General features: G+C 34.4%; 2 protein-coding genes and 1 pseudogene across 2 annotated transcripts; 1 reads left to right on the top strand and 2 right to left on the bottom strand.

Annotated features, from left to right (window-relative positions):
- The first annotated feature begins 485 nt into the window (after positions 1 to 485).
- LOC102614871 (aminopeptidase M1-like) lies at positions 486 to 6,834 on the top strand (annotated as a pseudogene).
- A 510-nt stretch (positions 6,835 to 7,344) lies between these two features.
- On the bottom strand, positions 7,345 to 9,516 carry LOC102615352 (pollen-specific leucine-rich repeat extensin-like protein 1). The gene has a single exon (XM_052444571.1). It carries the CDS (start codon positions 9,291 to 9,293, stop codon positions 7,485 to 7,487), a length of 1,809 nt encoding a protein of 602 aa, XP_052300531.1. The 5' UTR covers positions 9,294 to 9,516; the 3' UTR covers positions 7,345 to 7,484.
- Positions 9,517 to 13,933: 4,417 nt separating this feature from the next.
- Positions 13,934 to 21,215, bottom strand: LOC102615644 (uncharacterized). Its single transcript, XM_052444446.1, has 5 exons — positions 21,095 to 21,215; positions 15,692 to 15,745; positions 15,096 to 15,222; positions 14,908 to 15,025; positions 13,934 to 14,274 (listed from the first exon to the last, which is right to left on the bottom strand). The coding sequence occupies exons 1-5, from the start codon at positions 21,213 to 21,215 to the stop codon at positions 14,221 to 14,223; spliced, it is 474 nt and encodes a 157-aa protein (XP_052300406.1). The 3' UTR covers positions 13,934 to 14,220.
- Between the last annotated feature and the right edge of the window lie 864 nt (positions 21,216 to 22,079).

The following is a 22,079-nucleotide window of genomic DNA, read 5'->3' as shown; positions in this document are numbered from 1 at the left end:
ATTTTTATAATTAGAGATTTAAAAATCTTTTTCAAAATGTGAGATATCATTTACTTATTTAAAAATTTTATTTTATTCCTTTCAAATATAACTTTAAAAAATATACCTATTAAAATAATTTTATAATTTTTAATAAAAATTCTTATTAATAACTAAACAATTAATTCTTTTAATAAAAACCTTACTTATAAATTTTATTAATAAAAATTCTACTTAAATAAATTTTATTTAAAAAATTATACGCAATGATCTTAAATAAGCAAATCTAGGCTGCCTGCATTCTTCCTGTTGAAAAAGAAAAAGAATGATAATTCCATGAATAGCTCCAAAATATTTGTTTTGCAACCATCCGCCCTATACAAGAGCAAAAAATCCCATAGCTCTCGAAAGCTAAGTCAACCAGCTACATGGGTCCCTCCATCTTGAAAAAATTAGAAGAATACAAAGTAAGTGACAAAAATCAGCAAGTAACTGTCATTAACGTCCCTCTCTTTCTCCTGCCCGCAAAATAAAGCCTCATGCTCGAATGAGCTGGCTGGAAGCAGGAGAGTTTTCTTCAGGGGAAAAAAAAAAAAAGAGGAAATGGAGCAAAAGCTGAACAGGAATCAATTTAAAGGCCAAGCAAGGCTGCCAAAGTTTGCAATCCCAAGTTAGTATGATCTTTACATTAAACTTGATCTCGTTGCTTGCACTTTTTCTGGTCATGTCAATATTAATATTAATATCATTGAAAAGACAAACTTTATTGTCTTAAATGCTCTTGAACTTAACGTTCATGAAGTCTTGTTCACCAGCTCTCACAACCAAGTAAGTATAATCTTTGCTGATGATCGTAAGGAATGATTTTCTTTTGATGGGTTTGTAGTGATCTTTATAATGGTATTTTGGGTTTTGGCTCTCGCAGGAATATCGTCCGAGTGATGCTATTATGGACAAAGATGATGAAATACTTGTCTTGGTCTTTGATGAACCGCTTACTGTTGGAGAAGGAATCTTGGGAATCATCTTTTCTGGGAAGCTTAATGAGCACACGAAAGGCTTCTACAAATGGTGTTGTGATTATTGTTATATTATCATTATTTAAAAAATTGATTTTTAAGTGGACAGAAAATCTAATTCAGGTACTTCTTTGCTCTCTGAACTTTAACAGTTCTTACGTGGAGAAAGAAGTGAAGAAAAATATGGCAGTTACACAATTTGAAGCTGTTGATGCAAGGCGGTGTTTCCCTTGCTGGGACGAGCCTGCTCTTAAGGTATATATGAAAGTGACTTTTTAAATCCTTACAAAAATTTTAACGAGCAGTAGGACGTGTCATTTTTCCCCTTTGTACTTTGAGAATTAGAAAGACACTTTCAAGCTTGAATTAGTTCATTTAAAATACAGGTTCAATGGATAAATGAAAGAGGAAAAAATTCATGCTGTCTTTAGTGAAAATGTTGGATGTGATAAGTGGAGATAAAATCTCTCTGGATTCGCATGCAAACAGCTTTCCATATTTGTGCCTTCTCCTTGAAACTGATATATGATACTTACTTCTATAGCGTTATTCATTTTAACAGGCAACTTTCAAGATAACATTGGATATCCCATCAGAGTTGACAGCATTGTCCAACATGCCAATTCTTGATGAAAAGCTCAATGGGAATCTTAAGACTGTTTATTTTGAGGAGTCTCCAGTCATGTCGACTTATTTGGTGGCTTTTGTTGTTGGCTTATTTGATCATATTGAAGATACAACTACGAATGGTATGTGTATAAACCACAGACTTGTGCTTTTCTGATATAATTCACCTTTCTGTTAACTGAATCTTTAAAATCTGTGTGCAGGTGTCAAAGTTCGTGTATACTGCCCTGTTGGTAAGAGCTCTGAAGGGAAGCATGCACTTAATGTTGCTATTAAGTCTCTTGGTATATATACTGAGTGAGTGATATAAAATTTTATATACTCAAGATTTAATTTTACAGAACTGAAAAAAATCAAATCAAGATATCTGTAGTTTAAGAAAATTGGCTTCCATTAACAATGCACAAGAATAAGTCCTCGTTTTCATGAATATAATCCCTTCTTTTTGTATACTTCTGTGGTTGCATGTTCGAATGTGGTGATGTAATTCTTGTCCCATCTCCCATTTTCAGTACATTAAATTGATTTACGAACAACCTCTGTTGCATTTTTTTTCAGGTTTTTCTCAACTCCTTACCCACTGCCTAAACTGGATCTGGTTGCTGTATCTGAATTTCATGCTGGAGCTATGGAGAACTTTGGTTTGATTGTATATCGCGAAAATGAGCTACTTTACAATGAAAAGACATCAACAGCTAATCGAAAGCAGATTGTAAGTCACATATTATGTGTCTTTAGCTTACTTTTGCAATTCATTAGTTGCAAAATTTTCCGAAGACTTATAGCAGCTTCTGCTTCCAAGAAAATGAAGCCTTTGTTCTTTTTACTTATTTTGGTTTGTTTTTCATTGTTCTTCTTTTTGAAATTTCTAATCTGAAGGACGTGGTAATGAGTATTCTCAACTGCTTTTCTTTTCCTTATCAGATGGCAATCTCTACATCACATGAAGTGGCTCATCAATGGTTTGGCAATCTGGTAACTATGGAATGGTGGACTCATTTGTGGCTTAATGAGGGATTTGCAACATGGGTAATTATGAATCTCTCAACTTTGTACATGCATTTTCCTAAGCAGTCATTGCAGCTGGCCGCAACTTTGTACTCTTTATGTTGTAACATGGATTAAGTTTCCAGATTAGTTATATGGCCACTGATATCATGTTTCCTGAGTGGAAAATGTGGACTCAATTTCTTCGACAAACTAGTCATGGCCTAAGACTGGATGCACAAGAACAATCACATCCAATTGAGGTATTTGTAAACTTGTTGGCATTTTTCTTGTTCAAGTATAAATGATCCTGCAATTCAACTGTCGTTTACAAGTGGTTGGTGGTGTTTTCAGGTGGAGGTACATCGTGCTGATGAAATCGATCAAGTTTTTGATGCTATCAGTTATAACAAAGGGTCAGCAGTTATCAGAATGTTGCAGAGTTATCTTGGGGAAGACATATTTCAGGTGGTAAAGCTTGCCAATTTTCAATATGAAGAGAATTTCTGTTTTCCCCTGTAAATAGAGAAAGGCTTTTAACCTTTCCATAAGGAAAACTTTAGCATCATTCAAGTTTTTTTTCTTTCAACCTCTGACTTCATTTTTGAACCAGAAATCCTTAAGTTTGTACATGAAGAAATATGCTTGGAAAAATGTGAAGACAGAAGATTTGTGGAGTGTACTTTCTGAGGAATCTGGCATTAATATAACCTCACTGATGGAATGCTGGACAAAACAGAAGGGACATCCAGTTGTGTATGTAAACTGCAAAGATAATCTTCTGGAATTTAAGCAGGTCTTAACGTTACTTGACAAGTTAAAACTGCACTTGCAAATTTCATTTTGCCTTTGAAATTGTCTCAAATGAAGAATCTGATACTGATTTCAACTGCAGTCACAATTTGTATCATCTGGTTTGCAAGGTGATGGAAGATGGACTATCCCAATAACTTTGTCCTTAGGCTCATATAACAATCAGAGGAATTTCCTTTTGGAATCACAATCTCAAAGCGTCAATATATCAGAAATGCTTCCTTCTTCAGATGGAAAGTTGTGCTCATTTAAGGAATGCGATGAAACTTTATGGATCAAAGTTAATGTTGAACAGAGTGGTTTCTACAGAGTAATATATGATGATGAACTTTCAGCTCGACTGAGGAAAGCTGTAGAAAACAACTGCTTGTCAGCAGCAGATAAACTTGGTGTGGATATGATGTGAATTCCTCTTTTGAGCCACTTCTAATTTTCATTGCTATATATCATCAGAGTCAACCAGCTAACAGCTTCTCTTAATCTCATCTTCAGGCATTTTAGATGACATGCTTGCTCTTTGCCAGGCTTGTAAGCAACCGTTATCGTATTTGCTTTTGTTATTAGATGCACACAGAAAAGAGCATGATAGTATGGTGTTATCAAAACTTATCAATGTAAGTATGGCTTTTGTATCTTGAGCATTACCTCAATTAGAGCTTATATTCACAATTCGCAGTATACTGACTTTTGGGCAATTTACGTTACAGGTATGTTATGATGTTGTTGAAATCATAACAGATGCCATGCCAGATGCAGTAAATGAATTGAAAGTATTTTTCATCAGTCTCCTCCAATCTTCTGCTGAGTAAGAGAAACTAGCAGATGCAATCCCCATAATGCTTAGTGATTTATTCTTGGTACATGACAACATAAGTTTCTTGCTTATGTGCAGAAGATTAGGATGGGAACCAAAACCTGGAGAGAGTCATTTAAATGTGCTTTTAAGGGGAGAAGTGTTTACAGCTTTGGCCTCTTTTGGCCACGATAAAACTCATAAAGAAGCAATGCAGCGGTTTCGGGAATTGTTGAATGATAAAGACACAATACTTCTTTCAGCTGACTTGAAAAAGGTAAAATCAAGCCTAAGTATCCATATGGTATCCTCGCTCCGTAGAACATTTTCAATATGATATGCAAAAGTACCGTCTGCAGGCTATTTACTTTGCTGTAATGAGAAATGCTACCACCACAAATAGGAGTGGCTTGAGTCCCTACTGAAGTTTTATAGAGAAGCTGATGCAGTGCAAGAGAAGGAGAGGATTTTGCGTAAGGCATATCGAAATTTGAACTAAATCAAATTTATGATCCTTTAAGGGAACTTTTTTCATTCACTCTGCGTTAAATGTTTCAACCTGATACAGAAACCATAGCATCATCCCCTGACCCAGCTCTAGTTAATGAGGTTTTGACCTTTCTGATATCAGATGAGGTGTCTCTCTTCACTAAGCTATGTGCTGTGATAGCTACAATTTCCTTCTCAGAACTACAGTAACCGAGTTCAACTTAATATTCATTTAGGTTCGCAATCAAGACATTAATTATGGACTCTCAGGATTACGGTTTGAGTGCCGCGAAGCAGCATGGAGATGGTTGCAGGTAAATTAACTCGGAAAATCTTCTAAACTGACGGAGGATCCTCTTTGAATTTTACACTTCACTTTCGTGTATGTTTTGGGATCTAATGCAGGAAAATTGGGACAAAATCTTAATGAAATATGAAGGGTTTTTACTCCATTCTTTTGCTAGGGATTTCGTCACCCTGGTAAGCAATTGAGCTTGGCATCATTGAATTGGTGTTAACTATTTCTTGACAATATGCTTAAAATGTGAATTATACTTTTAACTCCAAAGAAAAAGTTTTAATCCCAATGCCTACCACCTCAATTAGGATGTTGTCAACCAAATCAGCTTGGTTGCCTACTTAGTATAGAAAATAAATAAGCAGAATTATTATAATTAGTATGGAAAATAAATAAATAGAATTATTATTTCTTTAGAGCTCATTAGGATAGGAGCAAAAGGAGGATAATGATAATTAATTAAGAATAATTAGTATATTCTTCTCATAAGCATTCTCTTTCGATAAGTGGGATTATCTTTTTCTTTAATTCACTTCCATCTTTGATGGAGAATTGCCTCAAATTACTTTTTATTGGGGCGGCTTAATTTAGAATTTTTAGATATTCAACCCATGTAATTCCTCTTTAATGGTCAATGTAGGACGCAACTCAATATCTTTTAAACATTTAAAAAAAAAAAAGAAAATATCCATCGCCCACCCGTTTTTTCCAACTTTTTTAAAAATACACAATTCCTTCTTTTTTTGGCTGAAATCCACCTAAAGTTACATTTTGTTTCACTTTTCCACTTTCGTTTGAAATCCGTTAAGAAAACTAATGGAAACTTTAAAAAATAACCATTTTACCCCCCAAAACGAAAATTACAATTTCACCTTAAAAATTGTAAAAAAAATCAGATTAAATCTAATTATTTTTCTCATCGGTCAATAAAGAAATTAATTCCACAACCATCAAATGCAGGGTTTTTTTTTTTAATATGTCTATAATTAGAATGCTAAATTATAACAGTAATATTAAAAATAGCTCAATCTCGCAAACCATCAATTGAATTTAAGATAAGTAAAGTTTTATTATTCATTGAGTTATAATCTCTAGTAGTTAAGATTTTTTTGTACTTCATTAATATACCAATAACGATATTCATTATTAAATCTGATTATTTTTTTACATTTTTTAGGGTGAAATTGTAATTTTCGTTTTGGGGGTAAAATGGTCATTTTTTTAAAGTTTCCGTTAGTTTTCTTAACGGGTTCTAAACGAAAGTGGAAAAGTGAAACAAAATGTACTTTAGGTAGATTCCAGCAAAAAAAAAAATTTGTGTATTTTTAAAAAAATTAGAAAAAATGGGTGGACGGTAGATATTTTTAAAAAAAAAAATTATGACCAAAAAGTGGGTCTTGTGCTGTCAATTAATTATGCATATTCGGCTTGCAGTTTTCCAGCAATGAAAAAGCTGATGAGATTGAAGCATTTTTTGCAAGTCATGTGCAAACTGGAGTTGACAAGGTTTTGAAGCAAAGCATCGAAAAAATTCGAATCAAGGCAAGATGGATGGAAAGCATCAAGCAAGAGCAGTCTCTTCCGGACTTAATCAAGCAACTAGCTCACAAGGGATACTAGCTCCATTATCGCGCCACGTATGTAGAGATGCTTCGTAAGAGGTAAGACGGGCAACGTCATCCACCATTGCAAGTCTTGGTATCCATATATTATGTGTTGTCTGTAAAGTCAACCTTATTAGACTGTGAACAGCTTACAACCTGATGTCTTTATGTGAAAGCCAAGTAGTTGGTTCAGACCAATAAACTAAACATTCATAGATTCCTATATATTGCTTCAGAGTTCAATGTTCAATGTTGTACATGTCTGTGTTAATTAGTAGCTAATTAACACACTTAAAATGACAGCATTAACCTAACTTTATGGCCAAAATCAAGATTGTGGAGGGTCACTATCCCTCTGTGCTTCATTATATCTGCTGAATATGCCTTACAAATTATCTGTCAATCGAGCAACATTACTTCCAGATTAACATAAACAAATCATCTGTCACGTGCCATACCAATTTCAAAAGTTATTTGTGTCTTTATAAGCATGCTGGCCTACGTATAAGTACATAAACACAGAGATAAAGAACAGAGAAGAAATAATATATCCAACTTAAGAAAAAATATAACTATATCCATTGATTTTTTGTATAAGCAAATCAATGTCACACAATTTGGAATTACATACAGAATAAAACAAATACATTCAGAAAACTTTGAATGTAAAAGAATCAATGAAGAAACAAACAAAACCTAAAAAATCCTTTCTGCTGTGTTGTGTATGCCTATGTATAATTCAAATGTATAGTTCATATCAATTCAAATCAAGTAACATACATAAGTCAATAGGAAAAACAAAACTAATTTGATGATATCCAACTGCTTGCTTATTCAATCAAAAGTGCTCTCTCCAAAAAATCACTTCCAAACTTTTAACTTGGGCTTTCACCTTCTTGAGCTGGGCTTGGTTCAGGCCCAAGGTTTGACCTCCTTCTTCCTTCCTTCTCCTTTACAGAATTCATCTTCTCCAACCTCAAACCAGCTCTGAACCGTGCAATGAAGTTATCAGCTTTAGTATTCACATCAGGACTTGGACAGGACAATGGTGTTACCACCGGTGAATCACCGCCGTCCGACGGACAAGATGATTCCTCAACATCATCAGCCCCAATGTTGTTGCTTTTCAATCTAACAAAGTCCCCGTGCACCTCAAATTTCCATGCCGGCATTTTAAAAGGTGGCAATGGCGGCGGCGGAGGAATAGCATTCAATGGAGACTCATTCCCGCTGTTTACATTCTGCTCCACATTACTATAACTCTTTATCTTCACCGGCAGCGACGGCTCCTGGGATGTGGATTGTACGTTTCTTGTTCTTGAAGTTGAAAGCTTTTGTGTTCTTGTTGGTGGTGGAGGTGGAGGTGGAGGAGGAGATGGAATAACTGAGAGGATCTTCTTGGCCTTCCGCTTCCTCGAGGAGAATATATTTTGAAAGAAAGGCGGCGGCGGGGGTGGCGGGGGTGGCGGCGGAGGTGACGGTGGTGGGATCAGTGAGGGTGGCAGAGGATACGAAGATTCATAGTTAAAGAAACTATCAAGATTCTCAACACTCTTTTGTCTCTGTTTCTTCTTTTTCTTTCTTCTCAACGACGTCAAGAATTCTTTAGTTGCACTGGTGCCTCCTCTCTTTTTCTCACTCTTGCCGCCACTCTCTTCAACCTCAGTCTCTGGAGGAGCAGGTAGCGGAGGCGGTTGAAGTTGTGGCGGCGGCGGCGGCAGCGGTTTGACTTCCAAATCATTGTTTCGATAGTTTCCCCCATTCCCTTGATGTGTTCTCTTTACTCTCCTCCTCACCACCTTAGTCTGTGGAGGCGGCAGAGGTGGAGGAGGAGACGGAGACGGCGGTAATTCTGCAGGTTCCGGAGACGGTGATGCTGGCGGTGGCTGCGGTGGTGTGTAAATAATTTCTTTTCTAGATTCTTCGACTGTTGATGAAGTCGTATTATCAGCATCAACATTTTTTACTGCATCAACTTTCTCATTTTCCTTCTTCTCTTTTTCTTCCTCCAGTACTTCAAGTTTCGGCTGAGGCTGAGGCTGAGGCTGCCATTGATGGAGCTGCTTATAATCGAAGCTTGAAAAACGATTATGATACAAATGGGTATCATCGTAAAATCGCCATTGATCTTCTACGTTCGCCCACAATGCTTCTTCTTGTCTTAGATCTGGATGCGAGCTGAAGCTTCTCAATCTACTTAGCCCTCGATTGTTGTTGTCGTTGTTGTTGTTGTTGTTGTTGTTACTATAAGCATGGTCATACCAAAATCTTCTTGGGGTCTCAGGGTTTGACTTTTGAAAGCTTTCTGATCTGTTTTCAAACTTGTATTCTTCGTCTTCATAAGAAGCACTTGCAGCGGCACTGGTCGTCGTTGGTGTTGTTGCAATGCTTTCATTGTTGTTGTGGTTTCTGCTGAGGAAGCCACAAATGATGGCGAAAAGAACAAGAACAAGATTGAGCGAGTCCCAGCTTCTTTTCACCGCATGGGGTTTGAATATTTGGGAAGTGAAAGATTGAATTGAAGGGATGACGATGAAGATGAAAGCAACCGCAACAGCTAGCAAGAATACGAGGAGGGCGCCGGAGTTGAAGAGGAAAGAAGAGGAGGACCGCCGCCGGCGGTGACCGGCTTGCCTGGTTGATTGGAGCCAAAATGGTGATGATGCATCTTCTTCTTCTTCCATTTTTTTTTTTTTTTTTTTAATGTTAAGTTGGGTTTTGGTCGTGGCTGTGCTTTCGATGAGAGCTTTTCCGGACAACTTTAGATTTTTGCTTGGCCTGGCTTGGCTTAGCTTTTGCTCTTACTTTTTTGCTTTTGCTTTTGTTTGTGGGTTTGGTTTTGCTTTTTGATTACTAGCTTTTTGTTACACACTTTAATCATATAAATACTACAAGTTAATACATGAATTTATATAAACAAATATAGATCGATGAGAAAATGGGTAATGTTGCTTGGTTACATGTATATATAACATCATCATGCAGGTGTTATTTGATTAACTAATAAATTTAATAGTATTAAAAAAAAATGAGGCGATTGATCATCATATATTTTTACGTAAAGATTTTAAAAAATTTTACATCTTGATGAGTTAAAGTTTCAACTATACTCTATGAATTATGAATAATAAGTCCAGTAATATACACAATTTTTTTTTTCTTTTAATATAATGATGAAAGGATGGGGCAAAATTTTTAAATTTAAAAGTAATGTGTCAATTATTCTTTTTAATATTCATAATAAAAATGTAGAAAATGATATTGAAGTTTTAAATAATGGTCATGGGAACCACTCGGCTCAGCCCGAGTGGCCAGGGCTGCAGCAGTTCGAACCCCCACAAAAGTATTGTGGGGGTATTTTCTTCTTCAATTAATTTAAATGAAGATAGTCTTTTCTCTTACTCATGAGTGAGGAGTAGACATCCCTCGAATATTTGTGAGGGTTAAAATTTGGGCAGAGCTTCATTAGTAATGATGTAAGTTGGTCCCAGTACTAGTCTGATTTATAAATATCAATTATAATTTCATATATATAAGTTGTAATCTGAATAATAATCTCATGTAATAAAAAAAAATGATCATGGGGAGTGATGGTGATGAATGATGATTGATTACAAGTACTGTGGGGTCATGCTTTTGTTTTTGATTGATTGTTGAGACTTGAGAGAACGAAAAATGTGACTTGAATTGTCCTTCTTACATGGCATCGACTTCCCTCGCAAGCATATTGTAAGTAGAGTCCCTGACTTGAATAGCCACATGCTAGCTGTCGCTCTAAGAATGACAGCTAGACCAAGATGTTGTATTTGTTACAAAACCATAGTCAATCAGCCACTCCTGTAATCAAGATCTACATTGCGTATACTTTTGATTTTTTTTTTTAAAAAATTATTTTTCTCTTTATATAAATTAATGTAAATGCCCAACAAACAAATACTGGCAATATATATATATATATTTAAATATTACATTGCATTTATAATTGAAAAAAAAAAAGTGTAACATCGCAGTTGCAATATCTAAACTAAACTCATGATGGACAAAGTCAGTATCACTTTGTGGGCATAGATGGTCTATTACTGTTAACTAGAATACAAAAATAAATTGTGTAGTCAATTTAATTAAGATCCATCTGTATACAACAACGAGCATGTTGCGTCCATTTGAATTTTATGTCAAATTTATGATGAGGCGACAATCAATACAATGGAAAATGGGATTCCCCTTAGGTGCAACAGTGGCACCGTGCCACAGTTGCACCTAGCCGTTGGATGCAGTTGGATGTCAGTGGATCCCACCAATTCAACTGCATCCAACGGCTAGGTGCAACTGTGGCACGATGCCACTGTTGCACCGTAGCCTGATCCTGGAAAATGACACTTTCTTGAGTAGTGCCATGACTTATTGGCGGTTATTACCAAATCCCTTTATTAAGACGAAGAATGCGGATTTCTTTAAATTGTGCAGTGGTTGATATACTTGCATGAAACAAAAAAAACAAAAAAAAAAAGTTAAATCTTAATATGATTTTTGAATTTGAATATTTGAAAACAAAATTAAATTGAAAATATTAAAATCCAATGATTGTATCGTCAAATCAGATGTGAGTCAAGAAGATATTTTAATGATGAAATTAAATGTGCCACGTTTAAGTTAAAAAATTGGAGGAAATTAAATTACTTTAGGGGGTCAAGGTCATAGAACCCGCGTATGACAACTGAACCCACGTAATTTGCAATAATTTGAGTGTCGTATTTGTGTAAGTAATGTATAATAGAACGACACTGAGAGCGGGCACAAGTTAATGAAAATGTTGAAGGGAACCGCGTTAGTTGATGTGCTGAAAAGTTGAAAAAGTCTTCACTCTTTCACCAACACGCTCTTTGTTAACGTCTGAAAGACTGAAATTTTTAGCTGTTATTAGACAACTGTTTTTGGCTTTTGCCACAAGAATTATGTATCTCTAAAAGCACCTTCTAGCTGGACATGGTTTTGGCTTTTTACAAAAAGTTATACGCAATTAGAACTAAATGGGAAAGTTCTACACTTTTGGTGTACTCTACACACACACACACACACACACACATGTTTCATATGTGAAAGAGTACAATAATTATCATAAATTTTATTCTAAAAGATTCATTTTAAATAAGGTGACATGTTAGTGAAATTATGGTGCTTGTATATTTGAGTTGTATGCATTAACATACATAAGCATCAAGTGATGATAAATCATAAATTAGTTTCTCTAATAGAGCCTCATATTAAATCCAATGAAAAATATAATATTTTTTTTCATCATCATTGAATCTCTATTGAGATTATTTATATATATATATATATATATATAGAGAGAGAGAGAGAGAGAGAGAGAGTCATTCTCTAGTGAGTACATGTTGAAGTGAGGATGTTAGTAAAATAAAAAATAAAAAAACACAAATTTCAATATATTGGAGAATATATTTTTAGCTTGTTAATATATTGAAATATGTGTTTTTTTTTTAATTTGTTAGTAGCATCCTTGTTATAACAAAATAAGGATGCTCTTACTATAAAATTATTATATGTGTGCGCATGTGCGCATACATGTGTTCCAATTCAATATCCTATACTTCAACAAAGTTTAGGATCTTGGATTAGATTAATACTACACACACTATTAAACCTATGGCTTAATAGCTTTTTCAAACTTTAATAAATTTTAGGATCTTCGACCAATATATATATTGATCTGGTCTAAGATATTAAGTCACAGCCGACTGTAACTTACTCCTCATACAGGAACAGTATGACGGCGACGACGCCCGCATGATTTTTGTGTGAGGAATAAGTTACAGCCGACTATAACTTAACATTTGCCGTGTGTGTGTTTATGTTTTTAAGTGTATTATAAAAGCAATATCTGCTACAAAAACATATAAGGTTTTATATTCCACAAAAAATATAAAAAGTTGTTGAGTATAGCAAGCATCATCATCCTTGTCATTTTCTATAGAGTATTGCTATTTGAACAACAATAAAATAGTAGGAAGATAAAAATATGCGTACTATTCATTACATTACACTATTGTTATTCTTATATTCCAGTTGTCTTACTGCTGTTCAAATAACATTTTCTTTTTACATAAGGCGAGAGGCAAGCACGAGAAGTCAGAAAACACTGATAACATGAAGTTGTTCACGTAGTAACATGTTTTCTAGTTTCTTGCAAGATTTCTGATTGCGTATTTTGATGATGCGAACGTGGGAATTCATTTTCCCCCATGCAAGCATATTTATAAATATTGGTGCTGCCAATTTATTTTTACTGTTTCCTCCAGTAAAAATCCTAATTTACCAAAAAACTGCCAGCTAAAACAAACTACACTTTTACCATATGATTGCATTGACGTAGCTTTGATAGGGTGGAGGCTGTGGTCTGGTGATGATAAGATGACAATATGTTTAATGTTAAAATTGGAATCAAGATTCGAAATAACATAATTTTATGATTCCAAATATAAAACATTACTTCCCTAAGATTCAAGACTATAAATTCATTCCCCATAAAAAACATTCAATGCGAATGCACACATGGGAATCCTAAATATAAAACGTTATTAAGTGTCTAGCTCTCACGGGGAGAGTTGTGAGTCCCATGACACAGCCCTCCCAATGAGAGTTGAACAGTTGCTCACCAATGAGAGTTGGACACGTGGACTATCGCTCACCATAAGATGAGATCAATTCTCCCCTAAAATAATGTAAACATCATATTCTTATAAATATAAAACATTATTTCCCTAAGATTCAAGACTCAAAATTCATTCACCGTGAATGTTCTCATAAGTGTGGATCAATCTTATCTCCATTTGGCTTAGATTTTCAAATTATGTGGTTTTAAATTGCCAGCGAATCTTGATTGTAATGCCAAAAAATTATAATACAATAATAATTAAAGCAAAAAAAATATAACTTCATTGAATAGTAACTATAGGATATAACTGCAAATTCAAGTAACTAAGAAATACTTCTACGGGGCAACTGCTAAGGTGCTCGACAAATCAAGACCAACCATTTGGCAGGGCTGGTGTGGGTCTTAAGATACAACTCAATATTTAAAAAAAAAAAAAATTGTAGGTTTCGTTATATTAAAGTAGATGCTCCCCCCAAAGGACCCACCAAACCTGACAGGTCCTAATTAGATTAGGCTCACCACCTCCCCATAGAAGAGTGAAGACTCACTCCTAAGTAACCATTTAGTGTCACTCTCCAAGCAATTTCTTTTGAGGAAGGATCTCTCAAGTAGGATTAAAAGCAATAGATCAGTGGAGAGCCAAGCAAATCTTAAAAACTTTCAAGTTTTTATACTATTGCCGCTGCACAGACTTCCCATTAAATGCGTATTTAGTAAACAGTCCTGTGGAAATTTTATAACAACTATGATGTACAAGACTAAAGAGGGATCCAAGAACTGCCTTTTTCTATTTTGGCTGACTGAACCTTGTGAAAGCAAAGTTCTTTCTAGCATCTAATAAGGTTACAGGATCTAGGCTTTATGTACAAATCTTAAGTTTCAGCATGTCCTCCAAGGAAGCAGTCCTGGTCGGGGAGAGTTCTTACTGAAAAGGTTTACAATAAAATTACTGCTACAACAATTATCACAACAACTGTACATATCAAAGCCTGCAACAGTAATGACATTTGTGATCAGAGAAGAAAAGAGGTAAGCTATTTGTCAAAAAAAAAAAATCATGGTAATCACATCCATATTGCCAGTTTGTGACAATGTCTGCAAGTACGAATCACAATGTATGTTATATTTCTTCTTAGATTTCACGTCTTCCAACATGAAGGTTAAAAAATATCTTCATATGCATAAAGCCGTGGATTTGAAGAAATTGAACTACAAAACTGTAAATAATATGTGCACAAAGTTGAAGACTGAAGCAGTCATAGAGTTGCTCTAATAATGATAGGCAGTAGCTGTACATATCTGCTTTCTGCTAACGTAGTTTATATGCTTATGGCATTTAGAATAAAAGGCACAGGGAGAACAAACATATTTGTAGAGGTATCCTGACTTATGCCTAGGTGTCTTAGGAATTCGATCATATGCCAGGTTGCCTTCCAGTGTAGATGACAATTAAATTGATTTACCTTACCCCCCCCCCCCCCCCCCAACACAAAAAAAAAACCTATGATTGATTATTGCATTTGATGTTTTATGAATCTAAAAATAATAAGAAAGCAAAAGGGGATAATATGGCCATTAGAGAGCTTGAAATGATGAGCAAAATATTAATGCAGAACGCTTACCGCAATTGCAGAAGCAGCAAGTCCTGATCGTTCCCTTGGATCTTTATGATAATAGTTCCCAAAGTAAAGGATTGTTGCATAATACCACATCAATGGGCATACGAACCCAAGAAGAAAGCTGCAAAAAGGCTTATCCCATGAAAGACAGAAAAAGAAAAAGGAGGAGGAGGAGGGGTGAGTAAACTTACGAAAACCATCCGATTCCACAGCCGAAGCAAGGAAGGGGTTTATCATAAATGCCCAACTCAGGTTCTTCTGCGTCTCCAATATGAACATATTCGCCCTTTTTGTGTTCCATGACATCAGTTGAGGCCCCTGTATTTAGAAAGTATCCTCAGCAGCTTGTCTACTTAAATTTTTACTTCAAAACAGATTGCCTAAGGTCCCAATTAAAAGAAAAAAAAAGGACAATTGCAATAGGCATTTTCAACGATTAGTAAGAAGGTTAATATCCAACGACTTGTTCACAAAATAAGCATCAAGCCTAAAAATTGTTATGCATGAAAATGCAGCTGCGTTTCATGAGTCTAAACATCAACTTTATGCTGAAGCATATTTTAACACAGAGCTGGAACTATTCTGGCAATGCAAAGAAATCTGAAAATAATGTATCGAAATACTGTTATTGGAATTCTATGCATAACCATCAAAATTAACTACTAATACCAAAGTCATACACATTGTAAACAAGCAATTTTTCATTGGGGCAATGCTGAGTTGCCATGAATCTAATAATTATTGATCCCTAAGTTAGAGAATAAAGGCGTAAGAAGAATCTGATTACCCTGGCTCACGTCACCCAGTTGTAATATGTCGGTACCCTCAGCTCTCCTCCCAGCTTAACGAGAACCTGCCACATAAAACACACATGCTGCTAACAGTTATATAAGTTTAGAGATTATGAGTGCCTCAGCTACAAAAGTTACAGAGAAGAAATTGATCTCAATATGAATTTAATTTGGAAAAGTTATGGACACATGTAAACTTGAAGAGGATAACAAAGCCAACCCAAACTAAGATTAGGGAAGTTAAAAACAGAACACAAATAACATGGCAGACCAAGGTTTTCTCAATAAATGTAAACTATTGCTTGTGGTATGGTAGAAATGCCATCTTTTAAATTGAGATCCACTCAACACCCATATGGTAAAAGGATTCGGAGCTATTTTCAGACTTCCCGAAGAATGGGTATCATTTCCATCGACAAGCACTCTCATTTGCGTTCAGCCATATCTAACCCGAAGCATAAAATATAATTATTAAAGGTGAAGTTCTAAATCTCATTCGTAATTGAGTTCACAACATGCAGCAGAACGTCAAAAGAGATAGAACAAATAACACGAAAATTAGCTGCAAAAGGGATCACTATGCTAACTTCAAAGGATCATGCTATAGCCCCTACACAACCAATCACGTAGAAGAGCCAAATCAATCAACTCCATGAATCTCTGCTAAGAGAGGTGAATAACAACAAACTTACCACTCCCTGAATTGCTAGTCGATACACCACACAAGCCATAAAATGCACACAATCATGGCTTCTCTACATTCACTACAAATGTTGTTCACTCCCTCAAAAGTACAAATACAAAAAAAATTTAATTCAATAAAATTTAAGCAACCCATTGAAAAATAAACAAATGAACAAACGTGTGTATAACAGAATCGACAGTGATAGAAACAAGAATAGCATTACTTACAAGTAAAGATAATGAAAATAAATAAATAAATAAACAAACAGAAAAAATTAAACATGTACAAGGAACCCATATCAAAGCAAGGAACTTTAATCAATTTTGACCCACAAATATTAGAACGGAAACGTAATCACTGAATAAAAATACCCGTTAAAAAAAGTCTTTCTTTCAGTAAGAATAAATATATATCTGCATATATATATGAAGAAATTTATCTGCAGCGAGAGAGAATCACTTGCCTGTTAAAGATTTGAAGAGAGCTGAAGCAGCTTGTTGCTGCTGCTGCTTTTTATTTTTCTCTTTATGATACCAACAAATTAATTTACGAGGCTGGGTGGGTGGCTGTAATTTCTATGATTAATTTGGAAATTATAAATTTTGTTGCTGAAATTTAACTCTTACAGCGTTGAGATATGCAACCAAAAAAAAAAAGAGAGGAAAATGGACGTATTCCGCATTTCAATATTTCAGAAAAGATGATGGGCCTCAAAATAATAAATTAAAGTTGGAGTCCTTTTTAAAATTATCATGAAACACATCTTTTTAATCATAGGCTATATCGCCCGAGATATAATGACGAATTTAATTAAATTACAATATCTTTGCACTGATCAATTATGAACCCTCCCGTTTTGAAATCTTAATATGTGATGTAATTAATTTTTTTTATAAATTTAAAATAATTTTGAGACAATAAATAAATAAATTACTTCATGATAAGATTTTTATTATGCAAAAATATATAATAACTTTTTAGAGTAATGCGTCAAAATAATAAATAAAAGTTGGAGTTAAACTGGGGATTTTTAATTAAATATCCTTTAATAGTTTCAAAATTATTGAAATACCCCCTCCATTTTTAGTTTTCATGAATACCCTAACAAATGCGAGTAAAGTCAGAAATACCCTTAATGAATACATCAAATTCATTCAATGAATTGTCTTCATATTCATTTCCTCATTTCTTTCACCCAACTCCATTTTTGCTGCCGATTCTTTCAAAATCTCTTAGAATATCTCAAAATCTCTCATAACTTCTTACACAAATACAATTATGTATTCATTTCTTTAACACCCACTATTTCTTTAAAGGTGCATTGCTTATTAAACAACCCAATAAGGTATGTTAATGTTGTTGGGTTTTAAATTTTTTAATTTTGAGAAAAATTTAAAAATTTTCCTCACATTACAATGTTTTATTTTCATCATTTTTTCTTATACGTAGAAATATATGCAATGTAGGTTGTTTAATTATTTTTTTCAGCAATATAACTTATTTATGGCGAAAATGTTTCAAGTCGTGCATTCTTTTGATACCGTGTACGTCATATAGTTAGTCATGTAGGTCGTGTAAGTAATATAGTCGTGTAAGTCGTGTAAGTCGTGTAGGTCATGTAAGAAATATAGTCGTGTAGGTCATGTAAGAAATATAGTCGTGTAAGTCATGTAAGAAATATAGTCGTGTAAGTCGTGTAAGTAATATAGTCGTGTAGGTCATGTAAGTCGTGTAGTTGCTTGTATATGAAATTTAATATTATTGTTTTTATTGTATCATCATATATGATTTTGGTACGTGTGCCTATTCTCTTTAATGGTGAATGGATTGAGCAAAATGACGAGTATAAGTTCAAAGGTTCAAAGGCTAAAGGGATAATGATACCACGATCGATAACATATGCCGAATTGGTGGAGAAGATAGCTGAAGTTATTGATATAGATACTTCGGAATTCGAAATCACAATGAAGTTCAAACTTAAGACATTTGATCCTATGCCACTAGTTACAATTCAAACCAATGATGATGTGGAATTTTTTTAGATTCCAATTTAATTTCACTTCTTTTTTTTAATAATTTTCGTTGACATTTTGTTCATAGCAGCAAATATAAATTCTTAGCACAAATTAAGTCTTTAAAGAACTAAATTAATCTAATGATTAATGAAAAAATTCGTGTAATTTTAAAGTCACAATTAAACATATTACAGCCATTTAAAAAGTTTTTTTTTTATCTTCAAAGTGCTTTCTTCCTCTGGCCAAGCATACAAGCATACATGAGGAATGCCTGCATATAATTAATTCATGAAATCAATTAAGAAAAAAAATATCAACTATAGGAAATTAATATAATATTATACACATAAGAACACTATTCACAGTGATAAAATATTTCCACTCATAACTAGACATATCATGACTTACCATGGCTTATAATTGGAAATTAAGAATCTCTCTAACTAATGACATTTCACAAGGTAAAGGTATATGCACCATTCCAATTTATTGTGAGCCTAATTAAACTAAATGTAATGTGTAGATTCTATTGACAAGAAACAAAATGTGGAATTGAAGGTCGTGTAATTGTGTAATACAAGAAGATCGTGTAATTGTATAATACATGAAGGTCGTATAAACATGCAATACATGAAGGTCGTGTAAACGTGTAATACATGAAGGTCGTGTAATCGTGCAATACATGAAGGTCGTGTAATCGTGCAATATATGAAGGTCGTGTAATCGTGCAATACATGAAGGTCGTGTAATACACAACCTTGAATCTTACATAACCTTACACGACCAAATCTTGTGTTACATAACAAAATTATAATCAGCACAATCCATTAATTTTTCACAATTTGCATGCAGTAAAACAACTAGAAATTTGTTTTCAAATATGTTATGAGAGACCCACAACTAATTAATCTATTTTTTCAATATAAAACCCTAACTTTTTATTTTTTCCCTTGAATATTAACAAGAAAACTAATTACATGGAATTACTTGTCTCAACTAGTTACATTCTGACAATTTTGCAATAAATGATCAACTCTCTCCGGCGATTATGTAGTGACGAACTATGCTTCACTTTCTCAGTTGTGGCAGCTTCCCCTTCTCAGGCTTAGTTTGCTCGTGTTGAAGTTCGATTTACCATGTATGGAGAATGAATGTTTGTTTCGGTAGAGGTGATGCCGATGAGGGAATTGCAGTATTTATTTGTTTGAGTTTGATAATGGAGGGAATTGCAGCAGATAAATGTTTGTTTGCTTTAGTAGAAAAGGGAAAGGTGTTGTCCGTTGAGTTGAAATGTTTTAAAATGAGGATAACTTAGTAATTTTCTATTAGTTTTTAAAGGGTATCGATGAAAATTTTGGCAAAAACAAATTTTAGGGTATTGAAATAATTTTTAAAGTATGGAGGTGTACCGGGCGCAATTGGCACGTTGAACTGTAACATCCTTTTTTTAACTCTTATAAAAAAAAACCCCATTATTATATTTATAGGACTTATTTTTATAAAAATTATGAAAAGGAACAAACTACAAAGTATTATGATAGAGTTAATTAAATTATAAACATATCTTTATGTAATAAAAATTATTTTGAATTTATAGAAAACCATTTATATCATAAATTAGGATTTCGAAATGGGAAGTTTCACAATTTACAGGCATAAAAATATTTTAATGAGTAATGATACAGCCACAAACTCTTTTACAAATTTATTTTGTACAAACTGATGTGGTATGATAAGATTGGTTGAATTAAATATCACTTGGCCCACGTGATTTGTTTTTATTAATTTATATTTTCATTCAACCAATAAATTAATGATACATCAGTTTGTATAAAATAAATTTATACAAGAGTTTGTGACTGTATCATTACTCTATTTTAATTTAGTTGAATTCGTAATTGTACATCGGGGCAATAAAACTATGCTCACAAAACGAGGTTCTATGAGGACTTTAAAGGTGTGCGAAAAGTTGTGGATCAGTTTAGCCCAGCTCCGAACTCAACGAATTGATGGGATGGGCTTGGGCTTTTGAGTCTTTGGGCCATGTTACAACTGCAAAGTTTTAAGCTACGCTCAGTAAAATACGACATATGCTTATGATTGACGTGGCGGCACAACCCGTTCTCGCGTCTGGTGCAGATTTTTAAACAACGAACAATCGTATAGACTCAAGACTACAGTGTAAATATAGATATTCGATTCGGGTTATTGTTATGCTCGACGGGTAAGGATGGCAATGGGGAGGGGAGGGGGCCAACATCCTTAAGGATGGCAAAATCTTGGTCCGATTTCGGGTTCGACCTTCCCGGTTCTGGACCCATATGTCATTTTCTTTTACCAGACCCGAATATAAATCCGGAATTTTTGCATGTGGGTCTGGTCCGGATTCAACCAGGAAAAATTAAGGTTTCTGAATTCCGGGTTTGAAACCCGGATTGTCTTTTGAATTATGATTAAAAAATGAAAAAAAAATTGGAAACTACAATGCAATCACAAATTAAAACCAATTAACCTTTTTTTTCCATGAAATTCAGGCATGTACACAAGATAGACCCTAATACGAAGGCGTTGCAAATACTACCAACAAAATTCAATAAATTAATAACCTAATATAGGAAGTGGATGCACGAAAATTACAATTAATTTTGAATTGTAATGGCATCAAAGACCGTGGCCCACCCAAATTCACCATGCAATACCATCAAAGACAACCCCCGCCATGGAATATGACAAACGAGAAGCAGATGTGGGCTTAGAAGTGGAAGCTAATCCACTCGATTTTGCAACAGTTGAACGATTGAGAATGAATGGAGGTCGCATCAGTGCAGAGAAGAGGAACACAGCAACTGATGATGATAACGAACACAGCAACTGATGATGATAATGAACACAGAGAAGAGAAAATGGTTGAAGTGATGACGACGACGACTTAATTTGATGAAGAGAAAATGAAATATGGTTGGCGGCCGGCGGATGTGAGATTGAGAAAAGGAATGCGAATTGCAAAATTAGGGTCGGCTGTGCGCATTATTGTTTCCTTCCTTTTTTTTCTATTTATATTAAAAATTATTAAAAAAATTAATATTAAAATGAAAGGTATTCGGGTTCGGGTTTCGGATATACAGGTTCACCCAAACCCTGACCCCGTCCGGATATCATCCGGGTTCATAAAATTAAATCTGGATCCGCATTTTGTTCAATTCCAATACGGGTTCAACCCGGACCGGATTATCCGGGTTCGTCCGGGTCCGGGTTATTCTGCCATCCCTAAACATCCCTGCACCCATCCCCAATATTTTGCATATATCCCTATCTTCTCCCTATCTCCATTAGAATTATTTGAGGGGATCCCTATCTCCTCCTCAAATAATAAGAGGGGATCATCGAGAGGTCCCTAATTGTCAAATAACTGATACATTTTAAAATTTAAATTATAAACTTGATTTAATTATATTAAAATAAAAATTTAAACAAAAGTAAGGTTTGACAATATATCTTACACTAATATTAATCCATTACAAAAATCACAGTATAAAATATAAAATAATCAGAATAATTATCTTCGTCAATCTTCATAATCCTATGATAAAAAGAAATTACTTTTATGTCAATAATGAAATGAATGAAATGGATATAGATACCACAATTAATATTTTTAATAAAAGCATTTACTCTTATACCTTA

Source organism: Citrus sinensis, chromosome 7 (assembly GCF_022201045.2).
Source record: "Citrus sinensis cultivar Valencia sweet orange chromosome 7, DVS_A1.0, whole genome shotgun sequence".
Taxonomy (NCBI): domain Eukaryota; kingdom Viridiplantae; phylum Streptophyta; class Magnoliopsida; order Sapindales; family Rutaceae; genus Citrus; species Citrus sinensis.
The sequence above is the reverse complement of the archived record's forward strand: the minus strand, read 5'-3'. Positions and strand labels throughout refer to the sequence as shown.

Bases quoted from the DNA above. Each gene is read 5' to 3' on its own strand.
- LOC102615644 (XM_052444446.1), bottom strand. From the start codon at position 21,215: ATGCGACCTCCATTCATTCTCAATCGTTCAACTGTTGCAAAATCGAGT. The intron at 15,746-21,094 runs GTATTGCATGGT...GTTCTCGTTAAG, and splicing joins GGCGGGGGTTGTCTTTGATG to CTGGGAGGAGAGCTGAGGGT. The intron at 14,275-14,907 runs GTAAGCGTTCTG...TTACTGTTGCAG, and splicing joins TTGCTGCTTCTGCAATTGCG to GCTTTGATATGTACAGTTGT.
- LOC102615352 (XM_052444571.1), bottom strand. From the start codon at position 9,293: ATGGAAGAAGAAGAAGATGCATCATCACCATTTTGGCTCCAATCAACC.